This window comes from Hippichthys cyanospilos, chromosome 7, assembly GCF_059441005.1.
Source record: "Hippichthys cyanospilos isolate Australia breed blue-spotted pipefish chromosome 7, RoL_Hcya_1.0, whole genome shotgun sequence".
NCBI lineage: Eukaryota > Metazoa > Chordata > Actinopteri > Syngnathiformes > Syngnathidae > Hippichthys > Hippichthys cyanospilos.
In genome coordinates, this window is record NC_142375.1 from 12,362,084 (window position 1) to 12,380,343 (window position 18,260).

The 18,260-nt window shown below is 39.2% G+C and overlaps 1 protein-coding gene across 2 annotated transcripts in view; it reads right to left on the reverse strand.

The window, feature by feature from the left end:
* pax5 (paired box 5) overlaps nucleotides 1-17,651 on the reverse strand; it is a 47,270-nt gene extending 29,619 nt beyond the window's left edge. The window contains exons 1-4 of one of the 2 annotated variants that reach the window (XM_088420238.1): nucleotides 17,569-17,651; nucleotides 4,056-4,221; nucleotides 1,007-1,204; nucleotides 306-370 (exon numbers count right to left, since the gene is read on the reverse strand). In XM_088420238.1, coding sequence (XP_088276364.1) covers nucleotides 306-370; nucleotides 1,007-1,204; nucleotides 4,056-4,221; nucleotides 17,569-17,617 — 478 coding nt within the window. In that variant the 5' untranslated portion in view covers nucleotides 17,618-17,651. Of the gene's footprint in view, nucleotides 1-305; nucleotides 371-1,006; nucleotides 1,205-4,055; nucleotides 4,222-12,198; nucleotides 12,746-17,568 lie in introns of those variants that run through there. The other variant, XM_088420239.1, reaches the window with a different exon arrangement.
* Nucleotides 17,652-18,260: the final 609 nt, after the last annotated feature.

The window sequence follows — 18,260 nt, forward strand, 5'->3', positions numbered from 1 at the left end:
ATTTGTGGCAACTACATTTGAGCAAACTTGCAAATACATTTGAACATACTTGCAATGTACTTGCAAGTATATTTGAACAAAAGTTCCACTCAAAAATGTTTATTCCTTATTGTCAGCTCCACGTTTCCATACCTTCGAGCCCTGTAAGGGGAACAACAGCGTAAATTGAACTTTCAATACAAAAGAAAAACTTTGCATTCAATGGTTTTACTTTGACGTAAGCTTCTCCCTCTTAAAGAAAAAGTCAGTGCTGCTTTCAAACATACTTAGACACATAGGAGCAGGATTGTGAGTCAGACACTTACCTAAGTTGTGAGCCGCTACCGAACCCGCTTGGCCCGGCGGCTGCTGAACCTTGGTCCGAATGATCCTGCAGGAGGAGAGCGGAGACATTAGTGTGTGTGAAGTGCTTATTTGTGTGTGTAAAAGAGAGAAGGACATGAGAACATGACCGTCGTGGGAGCCATGCTGTGTGATAGCACGCAAGTGTGTGTGGGTGTGCGCGCGTGCGCCGAGAGGCTTTGCGGCCGGCTGACATGGCAGAGGGGCCTCATACTTCCTGCTTGGCTGCTCATGCAAGCCCCTTTCTTCCTCTTTCCTCGCCTTTCTTTTCCTTTCCTCTCCTTCCTGTCCCCGTCTTGCCTTCCCTCCCTTTCCCTTTCTCTCCTTCTTCTTTTGTGTCCAGTATTCCCCTTATTCCTGCGCACCTTCCCTCCCTTTTGTCTGCCTCTTTAGCTCACTGCTTCTCTCTCCTATTTCACTGTCCCTCCCTCTTCTCCAGCTCTTTGCATGCTCAAGGGATAGCCTTGTCATTGTATCATCGTGTTGAACCACTGAGCTGCAGCCACTTCATACATATGGAGACCGGGGCCTCCTAAGGAAGCTTGCTCTCGTCCCAGAAATATATAGCCGCACAACACACGGCTTTCATTGTTGTCATTCGCTTGTTGTCGCTACGGTTAGGACCTGTTAATGCACACAAGCACTTGGCGCGGAGCAATAGTACCTGTTGATGGAGCTGACGCTGGGCACGCTGTCGTTGTCACACACTCGCTCGGCCAGGAGCCTGTCCCGGATCTCCCAGGCAAACATGGTGGGGTTTTGGCGTTTGTAATCTGCAATCTTGTCGACCACTTTGGGTGTAGCAACCTTTGGTTTGGATCCCCCGATGACGCCTGGCCGAATGCTGCCCGTTTCATAGTACCTGGTGAAGCATAGGGGATGCTACTGGTGGTCGTCGTGCAAGATTTCAAGCCCGTTCAATAATTAATAATCAATTCGTTTATTTAGGGTTTGCCAAACTATAAGTCCCACGGATGTTGTGGTCACATGGGAAATAAGGAAAAGAAATACATTATGCTCACACTATTTAATGGTTTACTAAAGAAGCTTTAATATTAAAGATTTATAGAATTATGTTACCATAAAATATCTGTTATGTTTGTATTAAAGATTTAGTAAAATGCCAACAAAGTGCACGCAACAGAGGCTGTCATGTTTCATAATATTGCACATGTTCTATGCTCCCATGAACCAGGAAATTAAAAAAGCAGCCAAAATCAAATGTTTCGTCACACTTTACCTGATCAACTTGATTGCAATCGCCTGACATTATGCAAGATCGGCCGTAATGTCATGATTTGATGAGCGATGTCATTGATCAAGTTTCAAATATTGTATGTTGTATAAATGTTTTGAGGAACATCACGCGTTTAATTTGCACTAGTGTGGCTGTTGATTTTCTAGAGCTCTAGGAATTTTGCTCTAGTGTCGGATTCTCATTCCCTCAGAATCTACTTGGTGCTAATTTAATCTCACTCTAGTAATTTAATTACAGTAAGTTGTCGCATCAATTATTTCTGTCTCAAGTTGATTTTGTTTAACCTGACAACTTTCACTTGCCCGGTTCTCGAATGTCTTCTAGAGGTCACTGATGTTTTTAACTGTGCCTCTCTGTCCGTTCTGGGTATGGCAAAGATTGTCAAACCATAGCAAAAATGCTTTGATTTATAATATTACGTATATTTTTTGCTCTCTCTAAAATAAAAACCATATACAATTTGCATAACTTAATCGAATAACTTGCTGGGTGCACCTCAAAGGTTATTGAAGGGAATGAGAGGAGCCACTTCAATTGTCCAAGAAACTATTCTTCTGTAGTCATGCCCACAACTGCGCTAACGCCTGTTTCTAACTGCATTTGTCTGTGATAGAACCAAAAGTAAGAAAAATTCTCTTATGAGCCAATTAGACCATACTTGATGATAGACACAAAAATAAAGCCCACGGTTGACTTAACCATATTGTACTGTGCAGAGAGAACAAGCCTTATATAATTATATTTACGTTAGATACTGCCAGATCAACACTGCCAGACAAGACAGAAGCGACCTTTGTATTGCTTTCGTGGCTCTGATACTAATGGTAGTGCTACATTCCAATAACAAACCAAACATAATATACGTATATCTATTGTGTGAGTAAACTAATATAAGTTGAAACGTCCTTGTAGTTACACTTACAATACATACAATATATGCTCACTGATGACTGAGTGGTTCAAACCCTGGAGTTATGCATGATATTAGATCTAAATTTCCTCAGATAATATTGGGTCGACTCCTTTTGTATATTAAATTGTAGGACCTCACACACGTTTGACATAACCGCGTAGCACACTGACAGTCAAATGCAAGACGAGGGTGACGCTGACAGACACACTCACACAGAGATCCAGGAGTTTTCATTCTGGCATGGCTATTTTCATGAATGTATTTGCATGCAGAAGGGGCAGGTGGGTTGCGGGTGGGTTTGGGGGGGGGTGGCTGGTGGAGGACAGCAAACGCACTACCCTGCTTGCAGAAACGGGGGGATGCAATGTGTGGATGCAAGCTGTCAGTCAGTCTTAAACCTGCTGCTCTTTCTCTCTCACTGCAAATGCACAGTGGAGTAATCCTTTCCGTGATGTTTGTTTTCTTAACTGTGTATTTCCCTCTTGTGTGTATTTTGTATGAGTCTGTGTGTGTTTGCGTGCGCTTCCCATGTTCACTCTCCAAAGCTGGACTTTAAACACTGCTAACGGAAAGGAACAATCTATTTTCGAGTGGAAAACAATTTAAATTATTCACAGGCAAATCATTGGTGAATAAATGAGCGTGGTTATTGATATCTGCACCGATGAGCCACACTCACACACACGCAGACACGCACACACACACACACACACACACAAACAAGGAGGCAGAGTTAGTGTTTTTGTTCTGGTGGCAGTAGAGCGATGGAGAGAAGAGGATAAAACAAGCCTCCCTCCTTCCTTGCATCCCTCGATTCCCTCCCCCCCTCGCGGTAACGCTTGAGTGAGTTGAACGGCCAGGACAGGGGGGTGAGAGGAATTGAGGGAGACTGAGGGAAGAAGCAAGAGAAAGAGAGAGAGAGAGAGAGAGAGAAAGAAAAGAAGCAAAGGAGAACAATGAGCAACACATTTTTTGATATAGCTGAGGGTCGCTGTGGCTAATCCTTCCCTGCCGTCACCACAAATGGTCTCTCCGTTTCTAATTCCTTTTTTACTTCTCCTTACTTCTTCAACATGCCCCCTCCCTCCTCTTTCTCCATCCTTGTCACTGTTCTCTTTTCACGATATTTTGTGGTGCTGAAATATGGTGCCACTTTCATTTTGATGCTAATTCCAAAAAGTGATGAATCTTTCCCCCCTTTGTGGCCCTTTCTTCTCTGACAGATGGAACGAGCCGGGATTTACTTTTGAAATTGGCTTTATAAAGGTGAAGAGAAAAGTAGTCGGACAGGAGGGGAAAGGAAGGTGAAAAGGAGAAATGTGAGTCAGTATTAAAGAAAACGCACAAGACCGGGAGAAACTGGAGGAGATGATGGCAATGAAAATGTGCAAGCTCAGGGAGCAGAAACTACTGTATATCATCTCTGATGTGTGACCTGCTATAGATGATCGAAACTCTCAGTAACTTTATCATCTTTCGGTAATGAGTCAAAAGTGAAGCTCAAAGGTCACATGTGTGTCTGAGCGTACGTGTCTACCGTACCTGCCGAGTATCTTGCTGACACATCCATGGCTGACGCGAAGTTGGCGGGAGATGTCACAGGGCCGCACACCTTGGTGAGCAAGTTCTACTATTCGCTGTCGCACGACATCTGGGAGAGGTCGGCCATTTACAAATACACCCCCTAGCTGGTTCACGCCACCATGCCCTGTAAAAACAGTACAGTTGAAGTTTGAGTCAAACCACATGGATGACCTCGTCAGTTCATTACCATTCTAAATGATTTGTGAGGCGCTAGCAGTCTGACTGTTAAACGACATCACCCACAAAAGTCTAAACTCGGCATTTGTGGAATCTGAATTAAGCACTAAAATCCAACCGCTTTTGGACATTTTGTGAAAAGGTCCTTTTACCAATTCTTGTCCACTGAAAATGACATCATCGTGTCTTGTGGCTCAGCCCATGACCAAACTCTGAAGACAGGTGAGCTGTGATTGGTCAATACTTGAGCAACTGTGATGCCATTTTCAATCAACAGCACATGGCAAAATGCCCTCCCTGTAAAATGGATAAAAATGAGTGGATTATGCTGTTTGATTATATTTCACAAATGCAATTAAAATCTGAATACGGTATTTTAACAATGGGGCTGTAGCGATTATATTACTGTAAAGATTTTTGTTTTCATGTTGACTTCTTCTTTAAATAAATTCTTTTTTTTAAACACAATAACACAAGCTAGGCCAGTCTTGACCCTTTTAGCCATGAGAACAGACTAAGCTAAGATTTCAAGTAAATGAAGGGATTTCAATTAATTATTGACCCATGGGGGTCTGAGTGACGCCACTAATAATCCCTTGAGGGAAGCGAGTATAAAGACACAGAATGGAATCAAATTGGAGAGAAGCACAGCACAACTTCTATACTTTCTAATTACCTCGAGTAAACATGCTACATCTAAAGAGGTATTGTTTTTTTCCCCCCTCCCTTTTGAACAAAACATACATTTACTTGATTCGGACATGAACATTGGTTGTACATGATTAAGATCCGTTAATCTAGCTATGATTTGAATGTTTTTTAGATAAAAAAAAATTGTCCTGTCATGGAATAAAAAAAAAAAGAAAAACATGAATTAAGTAAGATTTGTAAATCATTTATCTGATGAATCTCACTTTAATCTAACCCCAAAATAATAAATTTGAGTGTAAAATAAAAATAATAAATAAAGTAAAAGGCATCAACCATTTATTTTAATTTAGATACATTGTGGTATTGTGGCAGATCAACAGTCCAATATACAACAACAAACAAAAGTGGTGTCAGCAATTTATTTACTTTATCAGATGCAGTTGTTACCATTTACATTCAGCTGTTATTTGAGACCAGACCCAAGTGTGGCTAGTTTCAACAATCAGGAGCAGTGGTGCTGTTTTCTTTTCTCAGTTGCTCAATAGTTAGAAAATAATATTAAAATAAAATATTTTCCATACTGCCCAGCGCTTTGTTATGAGTCGCTGCATTAGCATCTTTGTTGCTATCGTTAGCTGTGGCTGCAGTCACAGCAAAGTGTTTTGTATTTATGCGGTAGTCTAAAATTGAGCTGCTTCTGTTGCAAGCAATTCTTACAAAGAATGCACATCACCCCACCAACTGTATATCAAAGGTACAATCAAGCCGTTTTATAAAGTTTAATTTACCGTTCATTGACAAGTCTCATATTTTCCATTTTGATGTTTTCTTTCTGCTCCTGAACTTGCCCACCCACCCACAACAGGAGCCTATTAGGTTATGCCAAACATAATGACAGTTGATCAATGTCCACTTCAGGGTGCAAGTGACCTCTGTTTTCCAACCTCCGACAACTCAGCCACAAGAATCCCTATGCATAAAAATTGATCAAATTAAGACAGAGAAAGCACAAAGTTAGAGATTAAAATGAAATTAAAATTAGATTAGGAGGATTTCAAACTCTTGGCTTCTGGTCAGCGCTACATGGCTCAGAGCACACCTCCACCGACAGCTGAACAATGATTCCCATAAATGGTACAACCCTGTATTTTATAGCACAGTACAGTACTATAAATGTGTGTAGCAAGCAAAAATTGAGCGTTTTTTTTTTTTAAGTTTGTTTCATGATGTATACAAACAATAAACTGTTAGCAACAGTACCAGTCTTGTGTCCATTATTCAGTATATCTTAGAAAAATTATCTAAATAGCTCTTAGTATGACGCTGTGATTTTAACAGTTCAGAATACAACCGCAGTCAGTAAAGTCCTGTCAAACGAATTTATCAGTCACTCAAACTGATGATAAGGCATATTATATATGGCTTTCTATACAGTCTCATTCAACTGCAGACTGCAATTAATATTCCGATTTAAGAATTGAAGAACAAACCTCCAAATCTACACAAACTTAAAATGTTGTCTTCGTGTAGCCATGGCAACAACAACATGAGCAACTCAAGTCAGCCACCATGAATCTCAGCATGCATGAGTGCAATAAGAAATACATGAGGGACTGTTCTGGGACACCGTCACTCTCGCTCCCCAACAATATGTTCATGGACAGTATACGTCGCACCAAAAGGCAAGGCAGCATTTCTGTAATCCACTGCTTTTGTATTACCATAATGATTGTGTCTTCAGGGAAATACACGCACAAACACACTAATCCTAGCTGTGAGGCTAATAGATTTTAAATACATGACCACTGCAGGGATCCCCACTAAAATACAAAGCTCTCCCCTGAACCTGACCCCCCTTTCTTCTTTTCTGCATCCCCATCAAGTGAACACACAAACATGTCAAGCCTCCTCCTGCTCAAAAACAAATATGTCTGCACATGAGGGATAAACGCAACCAGGAAGTCTAGAGAGTCTTGCGCTTGGAAATTAAACAAAAGCTATTTGACTTTCTTCCTCGCTTTATTTCTTTTTAGATAGAAGGAAACTCATTATGCGGATGCCCCGCTGCCACCGTTTAAAAAGCAATCACTTTTTCCAAAGATAGCAACGTATGGCGCCGTGTTCACCAAGGCCGTGCCCAAGAGTGCTTGTCTCTGCTAAGTGTAAGTCACAGGGCAGGTAATGTTGACACACAGGAACTTCGACTTTGCTTGTTAGGAACGAAAAGTGTTTTTGCTTGCCAAATGGAGCTCTGAACATGTAGCACTTGCCATAGGATGGTGTGGCACCATACAGCTTAAACTCAACTTGATACTTTATTCAAAGTACGTACAGTAGACGTAAACAAAAGTGATTGTACTGTGGTGGATGATTTGGTCTACACTGTGTGTTCAGATTGTTTGGATGTTTTTTTTCCAGCAACTGGAGGTGTCACTACCATCACTAGAATAATCACCCTGGCACTTTATGCACACTCTGCCTTTCATTCAATTTCCTCTGAGGTCTTTTACCTTAATCTTACATATTGGATCAAAATTGGGGCAGTCAGTCCAGAACACATTTTTTTTAATCTGCTGTTTGAAATCATTGCCAGTATTATGATGAGCTGCAGGCTTATATTTGTGAAACCCTGGGGACGTGTTTTTCCCTTATATTAACCTGTTCTTATCCTAAGCCAAAAACACACACTTGCCCAAGGGTGTAACAGAATCCTTCATTATTTAACTTTTTTTTTTTTTAAAGAAAAAGATCAAAATAACTACCGTAATCTGTATCAACATATTTCTCAAAATATGACAGACTTTTACGCTTACTATTGCATTGCAAACCTGTCGATTGCCATCTCCCAACCACACCAGGACACTGGCACTTCAGCTCTTTACCCTCAAATGACCCAGAGAATCATAATGTCAGTGTATGTCAGAGTATCTATCTTCCAAAGAATGTATTAAAATACAGTCTTCACCATGCATTTTTATTCAGCTTTTTTTTCTGTCAAAAAGGACCAGGTTGACAGATGAGGAATGGGAAGACTCACACAATTAAGGTAGAGTAATTTTTTTTCATTTTACTGTTAATTATTTGCTATTTTGGGGCTATTAAGAATACTCTTGCAAAACAAGCTGCCTTGCAAAACAACTGCCAAGCTGCCATTGACAAAATTTGTCAATGTTTAAAGTGTACTTGTGGTGCTATATATATATATATATATATATATATATATATATATATATCAATGTGTGTATTCCTTCTCAGTACAAATATACTTGAATTGTTTTGGCAATTTACCAGCCAGTAATCATTTCTTTTTATGATAGACCATTATGCTAAAATGTAACAAATTTCCCTGTATGGATAAAAAGTTTTCTGATTATGACGTTTTGACCCTTAAGGGTTTATGGTCACAGGTCACATTGCAGTTTCATTTATGTTTGAATGCCTCATTACAGAATTGAATATAGTGATGGATGACTCTTTAAAATCAGATGTCATGGAAAATTGTTGTTCAAGCTACTATAAAAATATGCTTCAATAAATCAATTCAAATAAGTTGTATTTATCGCTTATATGACAAATTTCACATTTTTATTTTGTATGTGGATACACAAGAGTTGTTTTCTTAGGTCACAGAAAATGATGCTGTGGACTGGTTCTGGGCCCCGGGCCTAGAGTTTGACTCCCTTATTTGAAATTGTTTCGCAATCTGAATAAATCAAAGCTTGTAAAAAAAAAAAAGAAAAAAAAAAGGATTGTGTTTGTTGAGATTCTACTCTATTCCAAACTTGTAAAAAGCCATGCCTCATCTCATCATGATTTGTTCTTCCATAGAAGCCCACTTTGCTGCAACCTGCTGTGCGCACACAAGTCTCCTGCTGCTTCTCTCGCTCCTCGTCTCTCAGATAAGGGCAATTGAAATAGGTTCTTTCAGCCTTCCTATCGGGGTTGGGCCATGAAAGACTTTGCTTTGTGTAGAAATGCACACCGATGTCTGGTAACCACACACACACAAAAAAAACTCCAGATAACTATTTATTCACTTAATCTGTATATTTACTGTTGGCGTTAGACCGTTCTTGGAGTAGAGCTATTTGGATTATGTTCCCAATTTTTATTTCCCTATTGTGTAAAACACTGATAAAGAAGGGCACAAAAAAGTATTAGAAGTGCAATCTGAATGCATTCTATTCATGTGACACGACTTCTAAATTTTGATTTCACATCATATAAAATAATGAGAAACTAGGGATTTGCTGAAAGTGTCATTATCCTAAAAACTAAATTAGATTGAATAATATTTTTGGATTAACCACCAAAACAAATAAAATGAGAACGTTAATTACTGCATATTGTGAAACTTCAATCATGTATGCTTACCATTTGAAGATGCCTGCATTGAGGGAATTGAAAAGGAGTGGCAAACTAACTGCACGATTTTTTATATTACCTTCAATACTTTTACCTTTGTATGTATTTAACCATTTAAAAAAAAAAGTCCTGATGAGTTGAAAATCCCTTTTCAATTGAGTGTGTGAAATTTGCTGACATCTCACGTGACATTACAAATGAGGACATTGGAATGTTTTAGAGGTAGATTTGAAGTCACAGATGGGATTGTAAATTTACCTCTAACTTCCAAAATCAACATTTGCACATACTGTTAAAAATCAGGAGCGGATGCTGCTAACTGTGACAGATTGGTCCAGTAATTTCAAGGCACTGACCAAACAAATTACCCACTTGCTTTCAGGAATTCAATTGCAGCTGGCAGCTAGGGAGGTTTTGTTGCAAATTAGATATAAATATTTTTGCCAAATCGGGGCTCTTGGTCTCTAAAAGGTCTTCTTTTAAAAGCTTGAACCTCGAGAGAGGGAGGAACTCTTGGTACGTGCAGCAGTTTCATTTTCTATCCTGCAAGAAATCAGAGGGGATACATTCTGCCAGCCTGCCAGCCACTGAGACCAGGACTTATTATGCATCCCTGTTGTATTTTCATTTATATAGCCTTTATAGGAGCTGACTTAGGAGCAAAGCACCTCCTTAAATGTTTGATTGATTCACTGTTTCCGGAGGAAAAAAAATAGAGATAAAGTAGAATATATTCAAGCTCCTCCATCCAGAAAATAAGCTCCATTAGGTTCTCTGTCTCTCTTTTCCTGTCACATCCCTCTGTGTCACTGCATCGCCACTTGCTGAAGCTGTTAAAAATAGAAATTTGCAACAAACTATACCCTTTTTAGGTTCCTTTGAAACTCAAAAAAATAGTTTTCGGAGATCTTTGGGAATTTGTGAGTGAGAATAGTAACAAAGCAAATTTTGTTGCAAAAACACCAAGTAGATCTTTGCATGCAAGCCAAGCTTATATACGTAGACATTCATTCTTTTTGTATGAAAAGGAAAAACACTGTTGAGTAATTCATGGGTTCTGATTTTGCAATATAAATAATTATAATTATAATTATATATATATATATATATATATATATATATATATATATATATATATATATATATATATATATATATAAAATTATTTTGCAGGTGCCTTTATTTTTCATTTTCTTCCGATCACTACCGACAGCCATGCACTTAGGATGCAAGCATGCAACATTAACATTATAATATTCAGCTCATTATCATCACAATTACCTGGAACAGTTCCTTTCAAAACGAACTTGTATTGTTCTGAGCGGCTTATAAAACGCGCGAAAATGATTGGATATGTTCAAGAATGCTTTTATAGTATTATTTTCAGATTCACACGGAATAAAATTGCTGCTGATATTGTGCTGATAAAAAAAGAACACGATAAAGGTTAGACAAATTTTACCAAGTGGTTAGGAAAATGGAGACTCACACACACATACACATACCCGCAAGAACACCACACGTCTCTCCCCCCCCTCTCCCTCCAACACGCACACACTCCCAAAAGAGCATTTCCACGCGTCAAACTTGATTCATTGCAACCGCTCTCACACTGCCGTTTGACATTTTTCGATGTAATCGTTTTAAAGCGTCCCAGAACTTCTCTGTTGCCTTCGAGCCCCGCGGATCATTGACTTTGGGCCAACTACTGCGAGAAGAAACACGATTTGTTCTAGCCTTTGGATGTGTGTGTGTGTGTGTGTGTGTGTTTATGTGTGTTTGTGTGTGTTTGTGTGTGCGTGTGTGTGTGCGTGCATGCGTATGCGCGTTTGCGCGCTCAAGTGTGTGTCTTTCACATTATACGGTTTTCCCCAGGAATCACCGGTAAAAACGAATCATCTATTGAATCCTTTTAAATGCTTGTTATACACTTTAAAAGGACATTTTAGAAAAAAGTCCAACGTGTTGTGATTTTTAATTCAATTTAGTGTACATTTATAATTTCAAAATAAAATTATAGAACAAAATTATGAAGTATTTATATACCACGGATTATTAAAGTGACGGTTTATTTTTAGTACATAAAATGCTGTTATCTACTGCATGACTATTCAGTTGAGGAAATTATTTGATAGGCTTTAAGGTTTATTGACACTTATTTCTATTTTGATAAATCGTGGACCCCCCCCATACTTCCAGTAATTAATACCTCTCTGCGGTGCAAAACCAAGGTTTATTTATTTATTTATTTATTTATTTATTTATTTGTTTATTTAACACAAATGACCATGGCGCCAAGCCTGCATGAGACGAAGGAGTGACTTTACTCATTGGGAACCAACGATGTCTGGTTCTGATTAGGTCACCTCATGCAGTTGCTCCTGCAGCATGTTCAAGCAGTTATAGTCCGTCCAGGTTATATGCAACACTCAATGGACTTTGGACACCCGTTCTTTTTTTCTTTCTCTCGCTCTTTCTCTCTCTCTCACTCTCCACCCCCTTTTCCTGACCCCAACAGACCGCCCACCTCCGACAACAACGATCTCTTTTTTTAAACGAAAATGCGACTGAGAATTGAAACAAAGTGCTTATAAGTTCAATTTTAATGTTTAGGTTTTAAGTAACGCAAACTGTAAATAAAAAAATAAATAAATAAAACTGAAATACATAAAACCATTAACGTCATTTATCGCTGTTTCCTTTGACTTTCAAGCTTATTTTTCATTTTGCAAAAAAACTCTTAGCCTGTATTAAGTGAAACCTAAAAACAAAAAATATAGGTCCCGAAAAATTACAGATATACAAAAACAAAGAAAAATAATAATTTTGGAGTGCACCGAATAAATAATGCAATGTAATTGTGCTCCGCAGAAAGCATGAAAAATGAGACAATTGAAAGTTAACTTACTGTGCATAGCCGCAAACGGGTCGTGTTTACAGTGGATCTCCATGAGGGCTGTGGGGCTCGAGGGCCCCGATAAAAAAGTATAACGAAAAAGTGCAGGTTGGCCCAGTGATAGACGTCCGATAGATGCAAAGTAGTTCCGTAAAAAAATAATATCAATAATAAAAATGAGGAAGTCTATCTGTGTTTGATTTGTTTGCTAGTGTCCCCAGGGGAAAAAACGAAGCATTGCGAAATAAAAAATATAGTCTGTATCAGGTTTGGAAATGGAATGAAAGAATTGGTGTCAAAATTCAAAGAAGGTAAATAGCAAGAATGGCACCCATCCATCGATTTTTTTTATATATATATAACGTTCACAGTGATCAGTTCACATAAGGGCAGAAAAAAAAACAAGACCTCCCTGGCCCAGACAGTTTCAGATATTTTTGGAAGTGGTCCTTCTTTGGCTCAACTTTCTCCGCTTACTCAAAAAAAGAAAAAAAAATCTGTTTCTTGAACTAAAAATCTCTCAAATCCACAATTCGGCAAGTTTCCCATTCCTGTCTTGCGTGACGTCCCATCAATAAAGCTTGCAAGTGAGTGATTCCACGTCCGAGTGTCATCTCCACCGAGCCCGGGAGAAAGAAAGTAAATAGGGAGCACTTGTTCAGAACCGGACCCGGTTTTAAAAGCGATTGACTCCTCAACTCCAGTTGTGCCGTCCCGTCCCGCAAGAGTTGCGCAGGAGTTGCTTTTCTTCTCTACAAATGTGCTAGAAGAAAGCGGTGACCATGGAAATGTATGGAAAAATGGGGAGGCTTGACCCGAGAGAGCGTCCGCTTGTTCGTGCAGCCCCGCGTTTCAGGACCTGTTCTCTGGCGGACAGCGCCCGCGCTCCCAGCCCCCTGCAAGCCTGACGTCCACCCGGCGGCCAGCTGCCTGTCACTCAACCGGCTCCCAACCAATCACAACACGAAAACCGCTCATACGTCACTACTCGCTTTGAACTGAAAGGGCGGGGTTCTACGTGGTCTTGATTGGCTGATGCGAAGGGTAGAAGCCAATGACGCGTTACGCCTGTGTGAACTTGCACCCAATGGATGAGCTCGACCGCACCCCTCCCTTCTGGAGGAGTCACATGGCGTTTTACGTTTAATTTCAATTAAGCACGTAGAAACCTCACGCTTTCGTGGGCATTTGCGCTCAAGTTATCCGTGTCAATATTAAATATCTAATTAAAGGAGTATTACAAAAACGAGGCTCTGCTGCAGTAAGGTCTTATGGCGCCTCAGTCCGATTCTGTTCAAACACATATAACTCTTAATTACAACGATTTTATGGAGACGAGTTACATAAAACACGTTCTTCATAAACCGTTCGGTTTTTTTTTGAGCAGGAAGAAAACAACTGGCCTTTCATCAATATTACACATTCTTTATAAATCTTTAGCTCGAGGAAAATCCAAGGCATAAAACAAGTATTCCCATCCACCACCTGATTACGGATTCAAACGGGCGTCGGTTTTAATGAAGTACAATTATCCAGCATTGCTCCAAACTGAGAAGAGAGAGGTGAGATTCAATAAATGTTCGTCCCACCTGATTTTCTAAGGCATATCTGAGCTTCGGTCGTGTAATATTAAGCACACAAATAGCCTCAAGCGTGAGCCAAATTAGAAAATAGTTATTTCCATCTGCTTCCTGCTTGTAGACATATAATCATTTCCCTTTCTATGTTATTCCACACCAGCCTCGGAGCAGATATGCACAATTAAAATAACCCTATGTCTTTCCTGAGTCATTAATGACAAAACCAAGATACGTGTTTATTTTAATTAAAAAGCAAAGAGCCGAAATGGCAAAGAATGTATGAGTTTTTCAAATAATGTGCTTTTAGCTGTCTGTGTATGACTCTCAAACACACGGGCAGTGCCAATTAAAAAAAAAGACTTTCTAATGAATGTTGAGATGTTTCTTTTTTCTTTTCATAAAAAAAAAAAATTGTTTCTTATGTGTTTCCCATATTAACCACTAGGGGGCGTTCAACTTTGAAGACCCAACTAACAAAATCAGGTTCAAAAACAAAACATAACTTTAGCATCGCTCAGTGTGATCATAAATTGTGGCTTATAAATAATGGTACCATTGCATTGTATAGCTGATGTTTTTTTTTTCCTTGGCTGTATAGATTATAACATTTCTTGCACATTAAACATTGCTGGTTGCGTTAGTTCGTATAAAAGAAAAGGAGACTCAAAGTGACATAGCCTCCATTTAGGAACATAATGGAGAATAATAACAATAATTGCATGCAATTGCTCTATTCACATATTTTAACCATGCATTTTTTTCAATATATTTATTCTAGTTTATCCCACTTGCTAGGTTGGGGTTAAGTAATTGCATTTCAAACGTCAACATGGCTGCACCGACTTAAAAAGCAACATTAAAAGTACGAAGCCTATATTATTGGGGTTTTTTTTCTAACTTTTCCTACAACTTTGCCTCCTTACGGTTAAGGACTTAGTTTGGGTTACAGATTTGAGAGCCACAAACGGCTTTCTAGTCACATGCCTCCAATTTGCAAATTAAATACATAAGCAATTAAAAGCAACCAAACACAATCAATCATGTATACAAATTGTTGTTGCTTTGGGCTTGTAAATTTGGGGGAAACTTTCATTAGGGCGCTACGACTTTAATCCGGGGGTCCTGTGACATTACCATATTTCATTACCTCTCAGTGTTGGAAATGAGAGCGCGGAGGAGGGAAGGGAGAAGTTAGACTTTTTTAAACAAGAAGAAATGTGCAGGTGATAATCGTTGGAAGGCAAATTGGAGGCGATGTTATATTGTCTTTCTTCTTTCCCTCCATCCATCCAGCGTGAAAGACTGCTTTGCCTTTTTGCGCCCGAGCCTCGAAACGAAAAAGCAATGAAAAATTAATAGCGCATGTTAACTTCTCCAAGCTCGTTTATTACACGCCCGCGTGGCTGTCAACATAATAAGAAAGCCCCCCTCGTATATATCTCAACTCTTACATTTAATTTTGTTGATGAAATATATGTTTTAAATATGCTTATAAAATAATCAATAAAATACTTGGCAACAAACTGCATATAGGCGACCCGGACTTCTTGGTCCATTTGTAATGACTTGTTTGGCTGATAATGCACCTAATGAGGAGTCAAGTGAGGCCTGACCACAAGCTCTCGTGCACTTTGAAGAGCACTTCAGGTCATCTCTCCTCCCCCTCTCCCTTCCCTAGCTCGTTGTACCGCAAAATCACATTTAGACTTCTACCACACTTTTTAAAAAATATATCTAAATAAACCCCCGTTTTATCAGTAAGTGTTGGATTTTTAAAATGCTTGCTTGGTAAAAAAAGAATCAGTCAGCCAACCCTTGATGGCATCTAATTATTATAGTAAAATCCTTTTACACCCTATAAAATCGAATGAACATATTCATTAAAAAAAATCGCTGATAGTGGTGCACGGCCAAGTGCGTGTGGCTGCTCACTGGATTCTTTGTAACCGGATCACGTATTTGATGGAGAGGCTGCAAGCAAGCAGAGGCCCTGGGCCCTCATGCCTGCACTAGTCAACAGGGAGGGCCTGCAAAAAACTATATGATTTCCTTTGTGGCTTTTGTCCAGTTATAATAATTCCCTCTATTTTAGTTCGGTAGTCTATCAAAGACTAAAATATTAGCCATGATTTCTCTTTACCTACTGCACTCAATTACGACTGTTCATTAAGTATAACGCCTGCTAAATTGTGTATATTTTGTGTACTGTTCCATCAACCTAAGAAAATAAATAATAGCGAATAAAAACGAGAGAAACATTGTCCAAACGACGTTTTATCAGTACAGAGCAGCTAGTATAAAATGATGTGCTACCCATTGGATGCCATTCTAAGGTCGATTGTGCTTATGTGCAAAAAGCCTGCAAATGCGTTACTTACATTATGGAAAGCAAACAGAATCAAATTAAGTTATTTTATAATGTTCATAACTACAAGGGAAAAAATACCACCCTAAACCATGGAGCAAACAGGGCTTCTCAATTTTTGTCACAAAAAGAAACCGTCGTCATGCATGGCGAATATACCATACGGTAGTGGGCCCAGGTGTTCATCAAAAGATGCACACCATCATCCCGTAAACAGCGTATTTAAAAGTATTAGAAGTGTTTGAGCAATAACATGGTACTTCATCATGTAACTTCTGCATTGAATGTATTCATTTCGATTCAATTTGATGGTTGCCTGAAATAAAAGCATCTGAATCCAGATAAAAATTAAGTAGAATATAAATCTCTTTTTAAAAAATACCCGATCCAGATTATTTTATTCTATAAAAATAATACTTAAATAAGAGTTTGTTAGCACACAGTTGTACAAGATTAAACTGTAGGTTGTACTTAAAGTTAAATACAACTGAATGGTACGATAAAAAAAAAATCGAAATATACCCACAACATAATGTAGCATCTATGTCATAAAATAAAATACCATAACATATAGCATCTTTTTGAAAATAGTGGCCATGCATGATCATATACTCTTATACAATTTGAGAATCCCTGTTTAAAAGGGTTGAACGACATAAATATTTTCACTCTAAAAATGTTGAGTGAATTTCTAACTTTTTGATCATTAAGTTATAATGATATCGGTTTATACAGTTTTAAGTTTGTTGTAATTCTGCTTTATTAATAGATTGGCTGGCAAGAATCACGTGGGTCCTATGCGTTTTGACTGTGGCGTCCATTCTAAACTTCCATATACAAAACCTGTTCCTTGCCTTTAAAAGAGCTACATTGCTAATGGCATACTCAGGTTTTCCTATATAATCGATGGATTCAGGGATGGCCATATTGTAACCAACCAGCAAAAAAAAATATTCATTAAAAGTTGTGGTGAACCCCTGGCCACGGGAAACAAGAAGATTTTATATAGAATATTGTATAAAATTATTTATGTGGTTGTCTGAATTGGAGTACAATATCCAAACTTTGTAAGGCCTTCTAGGAACATTTCACATGACACCTGTAGAAGATTCACATCCCCTGCTTTGAACAAGCACACAACCACCTTGTCAACAGAACAAACTGCTACAGAACAAAAGTTCTACTTGCAGTATCCTGCAGAAAAAACTCAAACTTTATGATACACAATAACTTACGTGGTAGACTTTTACAATTGAGTGACTAGCCTGAACTTTGCAAAAAGTTTCTATAAATTGTAAAACTCGACAGCTGTTTGACTATTTAGAAGGAAATTACTTTAAAAAGAATTTTAGCAAAACCTAATCGCTGTCGTGGTTGACCTCCTCAAAAAACAACGTGGACAAGGCGTGTGATGGAAGTGAGCATGTGCGAGCCTACCTGCTTTCCCCAGCTGCAGTGCACCACTCTTGGGCCCCTGTAGGTCCATAGTAACCGCCTAGATGAGGAGGGGGGAGGAGGTGAGGGGGACAAAAAAGTTTTTACTTTCCTCCCTCTCCACTCCTCCCTCTCCCTGAACTTTGTAAAACTGTTGCTCTCTCTCTCTTGTTTCTGCATGTACAGTATAGTTGGGGAGGGAGGGGGGTGCAATGCAGGTTGGAATAATTCGACCCTTCCGCTCCTTATTGCGCTGCCTGCAAGTGTTCATTCAGCTGCAACTAAACGCTTTAGGTGGAAAAAGGAGGGTCCTCGTGGAGGGGAAGGGGGGGGGGGGGGGGGCGTGAAATGAGTTAAAGAAGAGCCGTTCTTGCAATGTGCGCTCATGTCCTCTGTCTCCATCCTGGTCCTGAACTGCACACGCCAATAGGCCCAATAAGTCTATAGTTCACATCTACGCGTCCGTGTGAGCGCGCTTACATGTGCAACCCTCAGTGCACTACAAAGTTGACCCTTTTACTTCAAAGCGGGCTGTCCAACTTGCTCTCCTGCATCTAATTTCCACCTGTACAAAAACAACAACCTGAAGGCAAAAGTTTACTCTAATAGGATCAGACTACAATAACATGTGCGAGAAGTTTGTCTGACCTACACTGAACAGTATTTTGAAAGGAAATATTAATATCATTCAAGTT